The sequence below is a fragment of the Martes martes genome (assembly GCF_963455335.1).
Source record: "Martes martes genome assembly, chromosome: 11".
NCBI lineage: Eukaryota > Metazoa > Chordata > Mammalia > Carnivora > Mustelidae > Martes > Martes martes.
Genome location: NC_137899.1, coordinates 1,312,292 through 1,325,172, shown reverse-complemented (window position 1 = coordinate 1,325,172; position 12,881 = coordinate 1,312,292). Strand labels below are relative to the sequence as shown.

At 63.2% G+C, this 12,881-nt stretch overlaps 1 protein-coding gene across 2 annotated transcripts in view; it reads right to left on the bottom strand.

Annotated features, from left to right (window-relative positions):
* Positions 1-355: 355 nt before the first annotated feature.
* The window catches only part of OGDH (oxoglutarate dehydrogenase), a 52,591-nt gene continuing 40,065 nt past the window's right edge, over positions 356-12,881 (bottom strand). For both annotated transcript variants that reach the window (XM_080819038.1, XM_080819039.1), the window contains 17 exons: positions 12,708-12,854; positions 12,537-12,627; positions 12,054-12,233; positions 10,223-10,351; positions 8,307-8,486; positions 7,798-7,950; positions 7,477-7,579; positions 7,251-7,379; positions 6,975-7,125; positions 6,628-6,755; positions 6,346-6,524; positions 5,906-5,977; positions 5,384-5,512; positions 4,904-4,976; positions 1,810-1,973; positions 1,545-1,699; positions 356-1,412 (listed from right to left, as the gene is read on the bottom strand). In XM_080819038.1, coding sequence (XP_080675164.1) covers positions 1,292-1,412; positions 1,545-1,699; positions 1,810-1,973; positions 4,904-4,976; positions 5,384-5,512; positions 5,906-5,977; positions 6,346-6,524; positions 6,628-6,755; positions 6,975-7,125; positions 7,251-7,379; positions 7,477-7,579; positions 7,798-7,950; positions 8,307-8,486; positions 10,223-10,351; positions 12,054-12,233; positions 12,537-12,627; positions 12,708-12,854 — 2,284 coding nt within the window. In that variant the 3' untranslated portion in view covers positions 356-1,291. The remainder of the gene's footprint in view (positions 1,413-1,544; positions 1,700-1,809; positions 1,974-4,903; positions 4,977-5,383; positions 5,513-5,905; positions 5,978-6,345; positions 6,525-6,627; positions 6,756-6,974; positions 7,126-7,250; positions 7,380-7,476; positions 7,580-7,797; positions 7,951-8,306; positions 8,487-10,222; positions 10,352-12,053; positions 12,234-12,536; positions 12,628-12,707; positions 12,855-12,881) is intronic.

The following is a 12,881-nucleotide window of genomic DNA, read 5'->3' as shown; positions in this document are numbered from 1 at the left end:
AGGTGGTCGCCAGCCCCTATGTCCACACCCAGGCCTTTCCCTGAGCGTCCCCCCAGGCCAAGGATGGTGTGCTGCGGGCCCAAGATGGCGAGGCTCGTCAAGAGGGGACACTGGGCCCCCAGGGGCCCTGCTGGCATGGCTGGTGCCTGGCAGAGTCCGAGGAGCTGTGTGGGCTTCCGGGGGCGCAGAGCGACCGGGGAGCAGGGCAGCTCAGGACTGGGGTGCACCAGACACCACCCGCACCCATGGCACAGGGCCGAGCAGCAAGGGGCGGCCTCCCAGACAGGGTGGGGAGGCCTGGGCCAGCTCCTCCGGGGGGACAGGGGCGGGGTGGGCAGAAAGAAGGACGCGCAGACAAGCCTGAGGGTAACTTCGTTTATGGGTCAAGCCAAATGCAACGCACAGTTGTTTTTGTTCTTTTTTTAACCAAAATAAATAAATCAGATCTGTCCCTGTGATGGGTGAGGGAAGGACCCCTCTCCTCCGGCTGCCCCTCAGCCCAGCCCTCCTCTCCCGCTCCTGCCGGCTGCGGCACGGCGGCACAGAGAAGAGCGCTTCTCTCTCCACAGTGTCGGGGTGGGAGGAATGGGCAGGTGGGAGGCAGGCCATGAGCCCCGAGCCCCACACACCCTGTGGCTCCGGTGCCGCCCGGCCCCAGGTGGGTGAAGCGGGCACGGCCCCCACACGTGGCCCGGGACCCTCTCGAGCGGCGGGAGTGGACACCGCAGAGAGCGGACCTGCCCTCTCTGTGCCGGGCCGGGTGCAGGCCCCCTCCTGCCAGCTGCCCCAAGCACTGCCACGGTTCCCCGCGCAGGGAGAGCCCCACCGGAGCCCAGCCCACCCCACGAAGTCTGGACAGCAACGGCTCCCTCTGAGGGGCCTGGGGCTCAGGGTGGGAAGAGGCGGCCACCTTGTCCAGATGCAGCAGCCGCCATGTTGGGTGACCAGGACGGCTGGTACCTGCGAGGCCACGTGAGGCTGGTCCTATGGGGGCAGCGGGAGGGCGGGGGCACAGCTGACCCTCCCAGGACACCTGCAGGGGCCTCCTTTCCTCCTCCTGCTCCCCGTGGCCTCCACGAAGGATGCCCAGCTGGATGGAGGTCACAGCGCTGGGGGGCCTCTGGCCTCGGGGGGCAGCCAAGCACACGGGGACAGCAGCCTAACTGGTAAGCGAGAGAGGGGGAGCGTGGTGCAGCGGACGGGCAGAGGCGTGGGCAGCGCTGAGGCACTATTCTTTAGTTGAGAAGCGAGGGGTGGCCGTGGCTGTGGAGGGCAGTGGCCCACGCGGCGTCTACGAGAAGTTCTTGAAGGCGTCCAGGTCGAAGGCTGTGTCCAGGAGGCGCTGCAGCTCCGTGAGGTGCGTCTTCTTGTTGCCAGTGGCCGGAGCGGCAGCGGGGTCCCGGCCAGCATACCTAAGGGTGAGAGCAGGTGAGGGCCTAGCCATGGAGGGCCCGGCCCCGCGGCTCTCCCGGCTCCCGTGGCTCTCCCGGGCCCCGCGGCTTTCCCAGCCCTGCTGCTCTCCCGGCCACCCCGGGCGCACGCACCACACGGGCTTGGCGCGGCTGATGGTGGTGCGCAGCCTGGGCTTCACGTAGTCGTAGTAGCCCTGGTTCTTGTGCTCCTCCTGGCACCAGGCCAGCTCGGCGTTGGGGTACTTCTGCACCTCCCGCAGCAGGAGGTCGAAGGGGAATGGAGACAGCTGCGGAGAGAGCCAAGGCTGCGGTCAGGAGGGGTGTGCAGGGAGCCCGGGAGGAGGCCCCGGAAGCGGAGGGGTGTCGGGGGCCTGCGCCGCGCCCCGCCCAGCCTCACCTGCTCGATGCGCGTGATGGCCACCTGCTCCGCCATGCCCCGCGCCTTCCGTTCCCGGGTGAGGTCGTAGTACACCTTGCCCGTACAGAACAGAAGCCGCTTGACGTTTTCCGGGTTCTGGGCGGCAAGGCCGTCTTCTGGGATGACCCGCTGGAAGTGTGTTCCTGCGAGACAATCCCCGCGGCCGGGGCTTCACTCAGGACTTGGCGGAGGACACCCAGGGCCCTCCCGCTGCTGCCGTGCACGGGCAGGGCCCCCGAGGCAGGGCTGGGACCCGGGCTGATGCCATGACATGCAGCTGCCCGTGCGCACCAGCCCCAGATGCCCTCGAATCCGCCCAGACCAAGAGCCTGGAGAAGCACATCGTGCACAGTGCAGAGCAGGCCAGGCCAGCCTTGGACCGCAAGTGGCACCAGTTCCTTCCTCCCCAACAGCTCATCCCGGAAGGCCCGGCCGCCGACCACTCAGACTCCCCACGAGTTCGCAAACACCGACGCCTTCCGCACAGCCAGACAAGTACTTGAGTCCTGCCATCGGGGCCGGGCCCCGCGAGGGGAACAAGCTGCATTCCACAAGTGACACCCGGGAAAGGGTCTCCCTGGTGATGGGTGCGCACACGCACGTCTGTGCCGCGGAGGGACCCTGCCCCCACGGGATGAGGGCCAGATACGCAGGCCCCAGCGGATGTCCTACTCAGCGGCTGAGCTTCTCCCCTAGGATCGGCAGAGACGGGGAGGCCCCCATCACCGCCCCCATCCAGCCTCGTACTGGAAGTCCCAGCCGGAGCCGCTGGGGGAGAAGACAAAAGGCCTCTGAATTGGAAAGGAAGAGATAAAATTATCTGTGTGTGGATGACATGATGTAGTGTGTAGAAACCCCCCAAATTAGAATAAACGAACTCAGCAAAGTTGCGAGATAGAGAAGTCAACACTCAGAGATCAGACACATTCCCGTGCGCCGGCAAAGACCGACCCGAACACAAGTAAGGAACTCCACTTGCCGCAGTGTCGGAAGGAACAAATGCCGAAGAATAAATGAAGACAGGGGAGACCCCGTTCCCGCCGCCCGGTGGCGCTGAAGAAATGAAAGACACGAGCACAGAGAGCGGCGTCTGTGCTCCCCCTGCGGCAGCCACGACGTCCGCTGCGCCCAGAGCGAGCTGGGGATTCAGTCTGACCCAAAGCCCAGTGACGTATCGTGCAGACACAGAGAAATCCACCCTAAAATGTGTGGAATCTCGAAGAACCCGGAACAGCCAGAGCGGTCCTAGAACACGAGAGTGAAGCTGCGGGCCTGGTTCCGGACTTCAGAACCCGGCCCGGAGCCACAGCGCCTGCGGCCACGAGGCGCCAGCACCGAGACATGCAGACCGCGGACACGGGGCCCAGGCCCCTCGGTGGGGAAGGAGGGAGACCTTCCTGTGAATGCTGGGAAACCTGGACGTCCATCTGCAGAGGAGGGACCCTCACACCACACAGAAATTAACCCAACATGTGCTAACGACTCCAACACACGAGCTGCCATGCTCAAACGCTTAGAAGAAAATACGGCAAACGCGTTGTGACAGTGGAAGTCGCGGCGATTTCCTGGAAGTGATGCCGATGGCACCAGCAACAAAAGAGAAAAGTAGATTTCAGGAAATTTTAAACATTTCGTGCACCAAAAAGACAACACAGGGGTTGTGGGAAGGCACCCGGTGGCTCAGAAGGTGAAGCCTCTGCCTTTGGCTCAGGTCATGGTCCCAGAGGTCCTGGGATCGAGTCCCGCATCAGGCTCCCTGCTCGCCAGGAAGCCTGTTTTTCCCTCTCCCTCTGCCTTTCCCTGTCACTCGGTCTCTCTCATAAAGCAAGGAAAGGAGCCGGCACACAGAATGGGAGAAAGCAGCTGCAAGTCATCCACCCGATGTCAGGTTCGGATCCGGCATATAGAAAGAACTCCTAAAACTCAACAACAACGCAAACAACCTGGCTGAAAATCAGGCAAAGGACTAACAGACACTTCTCCAAAGCAGACTCAGGAGAAGAGGCTCCCCAGCGCTCGTCAGCAGGTAAACACAAATCGAAACCCCCGCAAGGTATGATTTCTGAGGCAGGAGGACGGCCGTTAGAAACAAAAACCAAGCGCCGACACGGACATGGAGCTGGAACCCTCGTGAGTGCAGGTGGGGAGACAGAAAGGCACGGCTGCTGGGGAAAATACTACAGAAGTTCATCAAAACCCTAAACCCAGAATCACCACACGAGCCCGCAGGTCCACCTCTGGGCGTCCACCCGAACGAACCGAATGTGGCTTCTCGAAGGGACGCCGCGCACCCACGCTCACAGCAGCAGCGTTCACCGGCCCAAAGTGGAGGTGACCAACGTCCTCCGACGGACACAGACACAAGCGGCTCATCCGCACGCTGGACTCTGGTTCAGGCTTAAAGTAGGAGGGCGTCCTGACAGCTGCTGTGACGTGGGTGGCCCTGGAGGACGTGATGTGGCTGCATGAGCAGACCCGGGGACACCTGCTGCACGTACACCTGGGACCTCGGAGCACAGAGAGTGGGAGCTCTGGAGACGGCCGCACAGCTGTGTGGGCACGCGTCACGCGCACGGGCTGCACACGCAGAAACACTGACGTTTTAATTTTCTGTGATTCGACCACAATAACGATAAACCAACCAAGGAGCGCTTCACTGTGACTGATGACTAAGGGGGCTCCATGGCCGGGAGGAGGTGGGTTCCCCTGGCCCAGGGAGCCCAGGGACGTAGGGCCGCTCCGTGCCATGTCCGCTGCCCGCCGTCCAGGTGGGGTCTCAACGCTGCGGGCCTCAGGGAATGCCCTCTGGGAGCAGCGGCCGGGCAGCCGGGGCACCCTGAGCTCAGGCTGGCTTCCCTGCCTCTAAACGAGGCCTGGGGCATGCCCGGGTGAAGGCTGCAGAGCCACGGGGGCACAAGACGCAGCTTCTGAGCAACTCATAAGCAAGCCCCGACTTGTGAGCCGTGGTGTTCACTGGTCTTCACCCAGTGACCAGGAAGGCGGCAAGAGCCACGGTGAGACCCTCGGGTGCAGGCCCTGAGCCCCACGGAGTGGCAGCCTGCCCCACACCCACCTGAGAGCATCTCGTCGAAGCTGGTTCTGGCCTCGGGGTGCCGCAGCAAGGACTTGGGGGTGAAGATGATCAGCTGGAACGAAGAAGCACAGGCCCGCGATGGACCCGGAGACCCAACAGCACGGCGAGGACGGCCCCTGCGCGTGTCCAGGCTGGGGACCTGGTACTGTGCCTCCAGCTCCGCGGGCGGGAGGGGCCCGAACGACACTGCTTCCCGCTCGGCTGCACGCGCACTCCTCCAGGACACGTCCCAGGCCGCGGAGCCCCGGGGCCCCTACCCTGTGCCCGGGAGAGAGCCCGCAGCCTCTCCGTGGGGTCCCCACCCAGGGCCAGGACCCTTCACACAGCGTCCTACTCACCACTCAACACCCTGCCCGGGAGCCTACTGGCCGGGACCCTGAGCGCCCCTCCTCGTGACCGGAGCGCCACCACCCACCACCCGCTCCCGTCCCCCGCGGGGCAGGGGCGCCCCACACTGACCGGCTTCCGGAAGGGCAGGAGGATCTGGCGCCGCAGCACGTGGAAGAAGTTGCCCGGGGTGGAGCAGTTGACCACCACCCAGTTGCAGTCGTACAGCTGGTTGATGTCGAAGTTGGCCTCCTCCAGGTTCTATGGCTCGAGGGAGGGGCCGGAGGCCGGCACACTGAGCCCCTGCCGCGGGGCTACCCCGGGGACCCTGCCAGGAGCTCACGCGCCGGGTTCTCTGTCCCATTCCATCCCGCCCCTTCTCGGCAGGCCGGGGCCACACCTGCACCCGGGTTCTACCACGGGCCAGTCGGATTTGCTATAGAAACAGATCCCCAATCGCTGTGCCCAGTCGTACAGCTCCACCGACACCAGCCCAGTCCTGCTCGAGCGCCTTCCTCTAAGGCGTCTGCCTGAACCCAGCGCAGACACCTGCTCGTCACGCGGCGGCAGGAGGGGGACTCTCACTTCGGGGGCCGGCAGGAGCCACCCACATGTCACCCTGAGGCCCAGGGGCACTGCCGCCACCCCGCTCACCGGTAGGACGTCCGGATCGTCATTGCACATCTGCAGGAACCGCTCTGGCCGGGCGGAGGAATGTTCTGGGCCCTGGAACCACACACAAAAATTACGTCTCGGGAGCTCTGCAGAATGGGAGCTGCACTTGCCACGTCTCTTCCTTAACGGACTCGGGTCACTTCTGGTCTGAAAAACTCTTACACTGACCCGCTGGCTCCTCCACCCCGTCCCCTCCCCCAGAGCACGGAGGGGCCCACACCCCGGCTCTGCAGGGTTTCCAACGCCTTGTTCTGGGATGGTCTCCCACAGGGCCTCCACAGTGAGGAGAGCAGGGGCATGGGAGCCGGCACCCCTGCTTCTCGGCAGAGGTGCAGCAGGACCTGACACTGGCCCTCAGGGACGGGGCGCACCGCAACGGCCACGCCAGCTTCCGGGACCCGCGGGGCGGGGGGGCTCACCATGCCCTCCATGCCGTGCGGCAGCAGTAGCACGATGCCGTTCTGCCGCACCCACTTGGCCTGTCCTGGGCAGATGAACTGGTCGATGATGCACTGGGCCGTGTTGTGGAAGTCACCAAACTGGGCCTCCCAGAGGACCAGGGCGTTAGGGCTGGCCATGGCAAAGCCCAGCTCAAAGCCTGCAGAGCGAGGCGGCGGGATGAGAGCAGACTAAGTCGGGGGAGGGGGGGACAGGCTGCGGGCAGGGTGGCGGGAGGAGGGCCCGCGGGCCGGGGCACTCACCCAGGACCCCGTACTCAGACAGTGAACTGTTGCACACGGTGTAGGGAGCCTGGTTGGGCCAGAGGTGGTTCATGGGGATGCAGGTCTTCTTGTCCACGTTCTGGTCGTGGAGCACGTGGTGGCGGTGGCTGAGGCACGACAGAGATTGGGGGGCAGTGCGGCTGTGCCCCGCCCCGACATGCAGACCCAAAATGTGGCCACGTGCCCCACAGAAGGGCCCGCGTCAGAGCAGGGGAAGGCTGCTTCCGGGCCAACAGGAGTTTCTTCCCGAGAAACCCCGGAGCCCTCCTTTCCGTCTGCCGCACTCAGCGCTGCCACGGGAACCCCGAGGGGGTTAAGGGTGTTACCTGAAGGTGCCGCGCTCCACGTCCTGGCCGCTCAGGCGGATGTGGATGCCCTCCTTCAGGAGCGAGCCGAAGGCCATGTACTCCGCCAGAGCCCAGTCCACGGTCCTGTTCTTCACCAGCTCCCCACGGGTCTTGAGGATCCGGCTCAGCCCTGCGCAGGCGCGGCGCTCACCAGCCGCCCTTTTGCGACCACAGCAGCACTGCCGGCGGCCCGGCCGGCCACCCCGTCCTCCCCGGCAGGGCCCAACACCTCCGCGGGTCAGTGGGCATCCTCACCTCCGTGAATGGTGAAGTTCTCCACGGGCACGGAACTGGCCACGTTCCCGATGTGCGTCAGGATGTCCTCCGTCAGGCCCGTGGACGGGCAGGTCATGCTCCTCGGCTGCCCGTCCAGGGTGAAAAAGCCTAGGACAGGGGGTGAGCTGACACATGGCTGCCACGTGGGGCCCACGGGCTGGCAGTGGGGGCGGGGAGAGGGGCACAGGTGAGGCCCCTCGCTCACCGGGCCAGGGGGAGTCCAGCCAGTGCTTGATGTGCAAGATCTTCTCGTCCTTGGACCTGGTGAAGGCCTCCTCGCAGATCTTGTCGTATTTGGAGATCTCCTCCTGGAGGGTCAGGCACGGCGCAGCCGTCAGGGGAGCCCTGCATAGCGCCCCCATGTGCACGACAGCTCCGAGACCCGGGAACAGCCTGCCGTGTCACTGTCTTTGGCCCGGGCGGCTGCGTCTGCCAGCCGTGGTCCTGCTCGGAGTCAGAGCCCCGTCCCCGCTAGCCTGTCCCCACCCCCACCCCCCACCCCCGGTGAGCCAGAGCCGGGGCACACCTCGTACTCGGGCTGGTTGACCACGCCCTGCGACACCAGCAGCTCGGCGTACTTCTGCAGCACGGGCTTCTGCTTGCGGATCTGCTTATACATGAGCGGCTGCGTGAACATGGGCTCGTCCATCTCGTTGTGGCCGTTCCGCCGGTAACACACCTGCACACGGCGCAGACACGCCGGCATCAGCGGCCCGCCGGCACCTGGCCGCTCTCCTGCACGGCGCCCCAGCATACCTCCCCTACAGTCTAGACTTTCACAGCGGAGTCGCTGTCACAGATGAAACGAGGTACCCGGGGACACCCGGCACAAGACCCCAGCTTCCTTCTTTCCCGGCCCAGCTCACCAAGGCTGGGGCCTCAGGAGGCCTGGGGAAGGGCGGCCAGGGGACCGCAGGAAGGCCCTTGGATGCTGGCAGGTCCGTGGCGTGTGGGAGCCCATGTGGGGAGCAGCACAGTGAGTCAGCCTGCAGGAGGCCGCCCCTCTTCTCCCGCACATAGACAGAGGCCGCTCACCAGGTCCACCACCACGTCCTTGTGGAAGGTGCTCCGCCACTCGGCCGCCACCTTGCACACGTACATGACGGCCTCCGGGTCATCCGAGTTCACGTGGAAAATGGGGGCATTCACGACGCGGGCCACGTCAGTCGGGTAGGGCGAGGAGCGGGCCATGCGTGGGTCTGTGGTGAAGCCGATCTGCAAAGGACACATGCTGGGTAGGGCTGGGTGCAGCGCCACTAGCTGGCGGCCACTTGGCCGTGCCTGCCCTCCTGAGTCCCCAAGCGGCCATTCGGGTCTTTGTTCTTGTATTGTTTTGTTGTTTCCTATTCTGCAAACAAACTTCATACACGTCCAACCCACAGTTTGGGAGTATAAAAAAATTATAATTTAGGGGCGCCTGGGTGGCTCAGTGGGTTACGCCTCCGCCTCGGCTCAGGTCATGATCTCAGGGTCCTGGGATTGAGCCCCGTATCGGGCTCTCTGCTCAGTGGGGAGCCTGCTTCCCCCCCACCTCTGCCTCTCTGCCTGCTTGTGATCTGTTAAATAAATAAATAAAATCTTTTAAAAAACTGTAATTTAAACAAAGTTACGTATCTTTCTGCCAGCTGCAGCGTAAATATTTTGATGTTTTCTTTGCCCATGTACATGTAACACATATTTAAAACTTCCGACGCCCTTCGTAACTCAGCAGTTTGCTCACTTAACGTGAGGAGCTAACGTTACGAGCACCGTTTCTTAGAAAGGAAAAGTTAAAGCCTTCACAATAGTCCTTCCTTTGCCAAGGTACTACAAATTCTGTATTCATAATTTAATAACCTGCACTTCCTACCGACTTCTATGAAACGCCTCAGACACACGCAGTGTGATAATACCACAGCGGTCATGCCTGAGCTCCACGAACGTGACCCCCTCTTCTACAGCGGGGCCTTCCCAGCCTGGACAATACCCACTGTCTTCTCACGCTTGTCCCCACTTCACAGTGTTGGTTTAAAAAAAAAAAAAAAATTATTTATTTATTTATTTATTTGACAGAGAGAGATCACAAGTAGGCAGAGAGGCAGGCAGAGAGAGAGGGGGAAGCAGGCTCCCCGCTGAGCAGAGAGCCCGATGCGGGGCTCGATCCCAGGACCCCAGGACCATGACCTGAGCCGAAGGCAGAGGCTTAACCCACTGAGCCACCCAGGCGCCCCTAAAATTAGTATTTTAAGGTGCATCTGGGGGGCTCAGTCGGTGAAGCGTCTGCCTTTGGCTCAGGCCATGATCTCAGGGTCCTGGGATCGAGCCCCGCTGCTTCTCTGTCGGGCCCCCAGACCCGTTCATGTGCATGTGCACGCACTCTCCCTCAGATAAAGAAAAATATATATATAATCTTTAAATTTAGTATTTTAAGAGCATATAAGGCCCTGAGAAAATAACGAGAGGAGTAAAAAACAGGTAGAACACGGTGTATAAGACCAGGGTTCCTTAAAGAAGGACAGCCACCTCTTCGCTTGTGGGGCTGGAAGACAACACACCAAGGTCACATCGCTGTCTCAGTAACACGGTCAAAATCTCTCTTCTGTTTTATGTTTTTTAAAATATTTATTTATTTGAGAGAGAGAGAGAGAGACAGAGATCACAAGTAGGCAGAGAGGCAGGTAGAGAGAGGGGGAAGCAGGCTCCCCGCTGAGCAGAGAGCCCGATGTGGGGCTCCATCCAGGACCCTGAGATCATGACCTGAGCCGAAGGCAGAGGTTTGACCCACTGAGCCACCCAGGTGCCCCCAAATCTCTCCTTTTTAAAAACACATTTCTGGCGCTGTCCCCGTTTTTTATAAAAGAGGCACTTTTAGAGCCCGAGAACTGTCCTAAATAACTGAGACGCGTCAGACGGCCGCAGAGCACAGAGTCCTCAGGAGGTCTGCGGCCCCCTGGCCCCGGGGCCCCCGTTACCTGGTTGTTGACGACCACGTGGACAGTGCCGTGAGTCGTGTAGGAGGGCAGGTCACTCAGGTGGAAGGTCTCATACACGATGCCCTGGCCAGCAAAGGCGGCGTCTCCGTGCAGAAGGATGGACATGACCTGCGGGCACGCGAAGGAGCCCCCAGATGCAACACAGCCCGGCTCACCACGGCCACAAGGCACACTGAAGCTGAGTCACAATTTGCTTTTCCAAAAGTAACGCATTTTGAGATCACTTCCAACTTATAAATAATAACGAAGTGGCAGGAAAACACAAGACCCCCCCGGCCCCGCCCGGGCCCTGCCCCGCTTCCGCGGCACACCGGCCCGTCCACCACCGTCTGCTGCGGAGCCCACGGATGCCGCGCCGGGCACAGCCCGTGGGACCCTCCCAGCAGGAGAGCAGCGCTGGCCGGGCTCCAACCAGGAGCAGCTCATTCCCTCTCCTGCCTCCACGGCCCGGACAGGCCTTCGTGACCAGACTCAGGAAAGGTGCGCTCCACACCGGGAGACGCCCAGCTGGCCTGCCCCTTGCTGGCGGGCATCCCTGTGCTCGCCTGGACAATGTCCCCCTTCCACTCACTGTTCCCCCTCGGTCATGAGAACCTCTGGGTCCCACTCCTCACTGACCCCTGCTCGGTGGCCGCAGCAGCCTCTCCTGGGCACTGCCAGGTGTCCCTCCTACGTGGATCTGCTGGCGTTCTGCCAGAGCCTGCCCCTCTCGCCTGTTACTCGAACTCCCGTGTGCTCGCGCTCCCATCTCATTCACCCCCCCGGACCTGACTCTCATCACTGTGCGGCTCCCACTGTCCCACGGTCGGCGCGCAGGCCCCCGCACAGCCTGGAAGGAGTCGGTTCTCCAGGAGCCTGGTGCCCCCAGCAGGGAAGGCCGGGGCTGCTCAGCGTCTGCGTTTGCGGGAGGACTCAATGCTGCCGTGTGCAACCCGACTCTGTGCCGTGCCGTCCTCCCTCCATGTGCACAGGCACATCCTAGACCGCGAGACCCCGCTCCCGCAGCCCCTGCTAGGAGGAGAAAGCCTCCCCTGTCCTCTCCAGGGACAGAACCTGGATCTCGTGAACGGAACCCTGCGTGTCCTGCCTCTGGCTGCGGGGATGCGCCCTGGGACGGGTGTGCGCAGGGGCCTCCACGGAGGGGTGGGTAGGAACGCCACGAGAGTCCTGCCAGAGCCGCCTCCGCACACGCTCGGCCTCCTGCTGTCGGGCGCTCCGGGGAGCCTCCCGCCTGGATCGCCCGGGGAAGCCACACTGGGGCCCTCGCCAGGCAGCACGGCCGTCCCCGAGGCTCCCTCAGTGCGGTACTGGGTGCCGACACCACAGGGCCCGGCGCTCCTTGCGTCTCATGGCGCCGCAGTGGGCTGACCGTCCTGCTGCACCGGGGCTGCTTCCCCACAAACACCCCAGAGCCCACCTGGGTCAGGCCCTGTCTTCTCCCAGGTCCCAGAACCAACCCGGTCACGTGCACAGAGGGAACACAAGCTTCCTGAGATGCGGAAGGTCGTGGAACAGACTCCAGCTCCCTGAGCTCTGGGCTGAGCAGAAACCAGCTAACTGCCGGGCTTCTGGACGAGCGGTGAGGACAGGCATGAAGGGTCTGGATCCACGGCGGGGGGCGGGCGAGGGTCGGGGCGGCTCCCACACAGAGCTGGGCGCTCAAGGGGCGGGCTGTCTGCACCGAGCAAGAGCCCTCCCAGAAACACGAGCCTGACGAGCACGCGGGCTCCCCGGCCTCTCCTGGCCACACGTCTCACGGCAGGCCCGAGGGCTGCCACCATCTGGAGGGTTCAGTGTCCTTGGACCTTACCTTCTTCCCCTCGGTGTCCCCGCAGTAGAACTGCTCGGCCTTCGTCTTGCCCATCACCACGGGGTCGGCGGCCTCCAGGTGGGACGGGTTCGCCACCAGCGACAGGGTGATGTTCCTGTCGGTCACGCGGTTGATCCGCCGGTGGTACATGCCCAGGTGGTACTTCACGTCCCCAGAGCCCTGGCACACAAACACGGGGCTTTACTCTCAGGGGGAGGGGGACGCTCCGGCCTTCGACCCCTCTGCTCTGTGCTATTTCTATTCCCAGATCCCCCACTCCTGAAGGGTTCTCCCCGGGGCTCCCACCCATGGCCCCAGGAGAAGGGCCTTGCCCCCAGCGGGAGGACCGGGACCCGGGGGCCGCCACCCATGTGACGGAGTGGAGGCAGCCAGCTCCTGCCGGGGGGCGGCTGTCCTGAGTAACGGTGGGGCTGAGGGTCTTGGTGGGGGGGGGGGTCCTTGAGAAGAAACCGGGTGCCTCACCTCGTCAGCGGCTTCCAGCTTGGAATCGAACTGGCAGAAGATCTGCTCCAGCTCCTTCCGGATGACGTTGGCAAGCACGTTGAGCCGCCCCCTGGGACACAGAGACGGGTGAGCCCGAGGCCAGGGTGCTGGGGGCCGGCAGGCACGGTCACCGGGGCGGCGGGCGCGCACCTGTGGGGCATCCCCATGATCACGTAGTCCACCCCATTCTCGCTGGACTTGTCGATGATGGTCTTGAGCGCGGGGATCAGCACCTCGCACCCTTCCAGACCGAAGCGCTTCTCGGACGACCACTTCCGCTGCAGGAAATCCTCAAACCTGGCCAGGGACCGCCATGTCACCTGG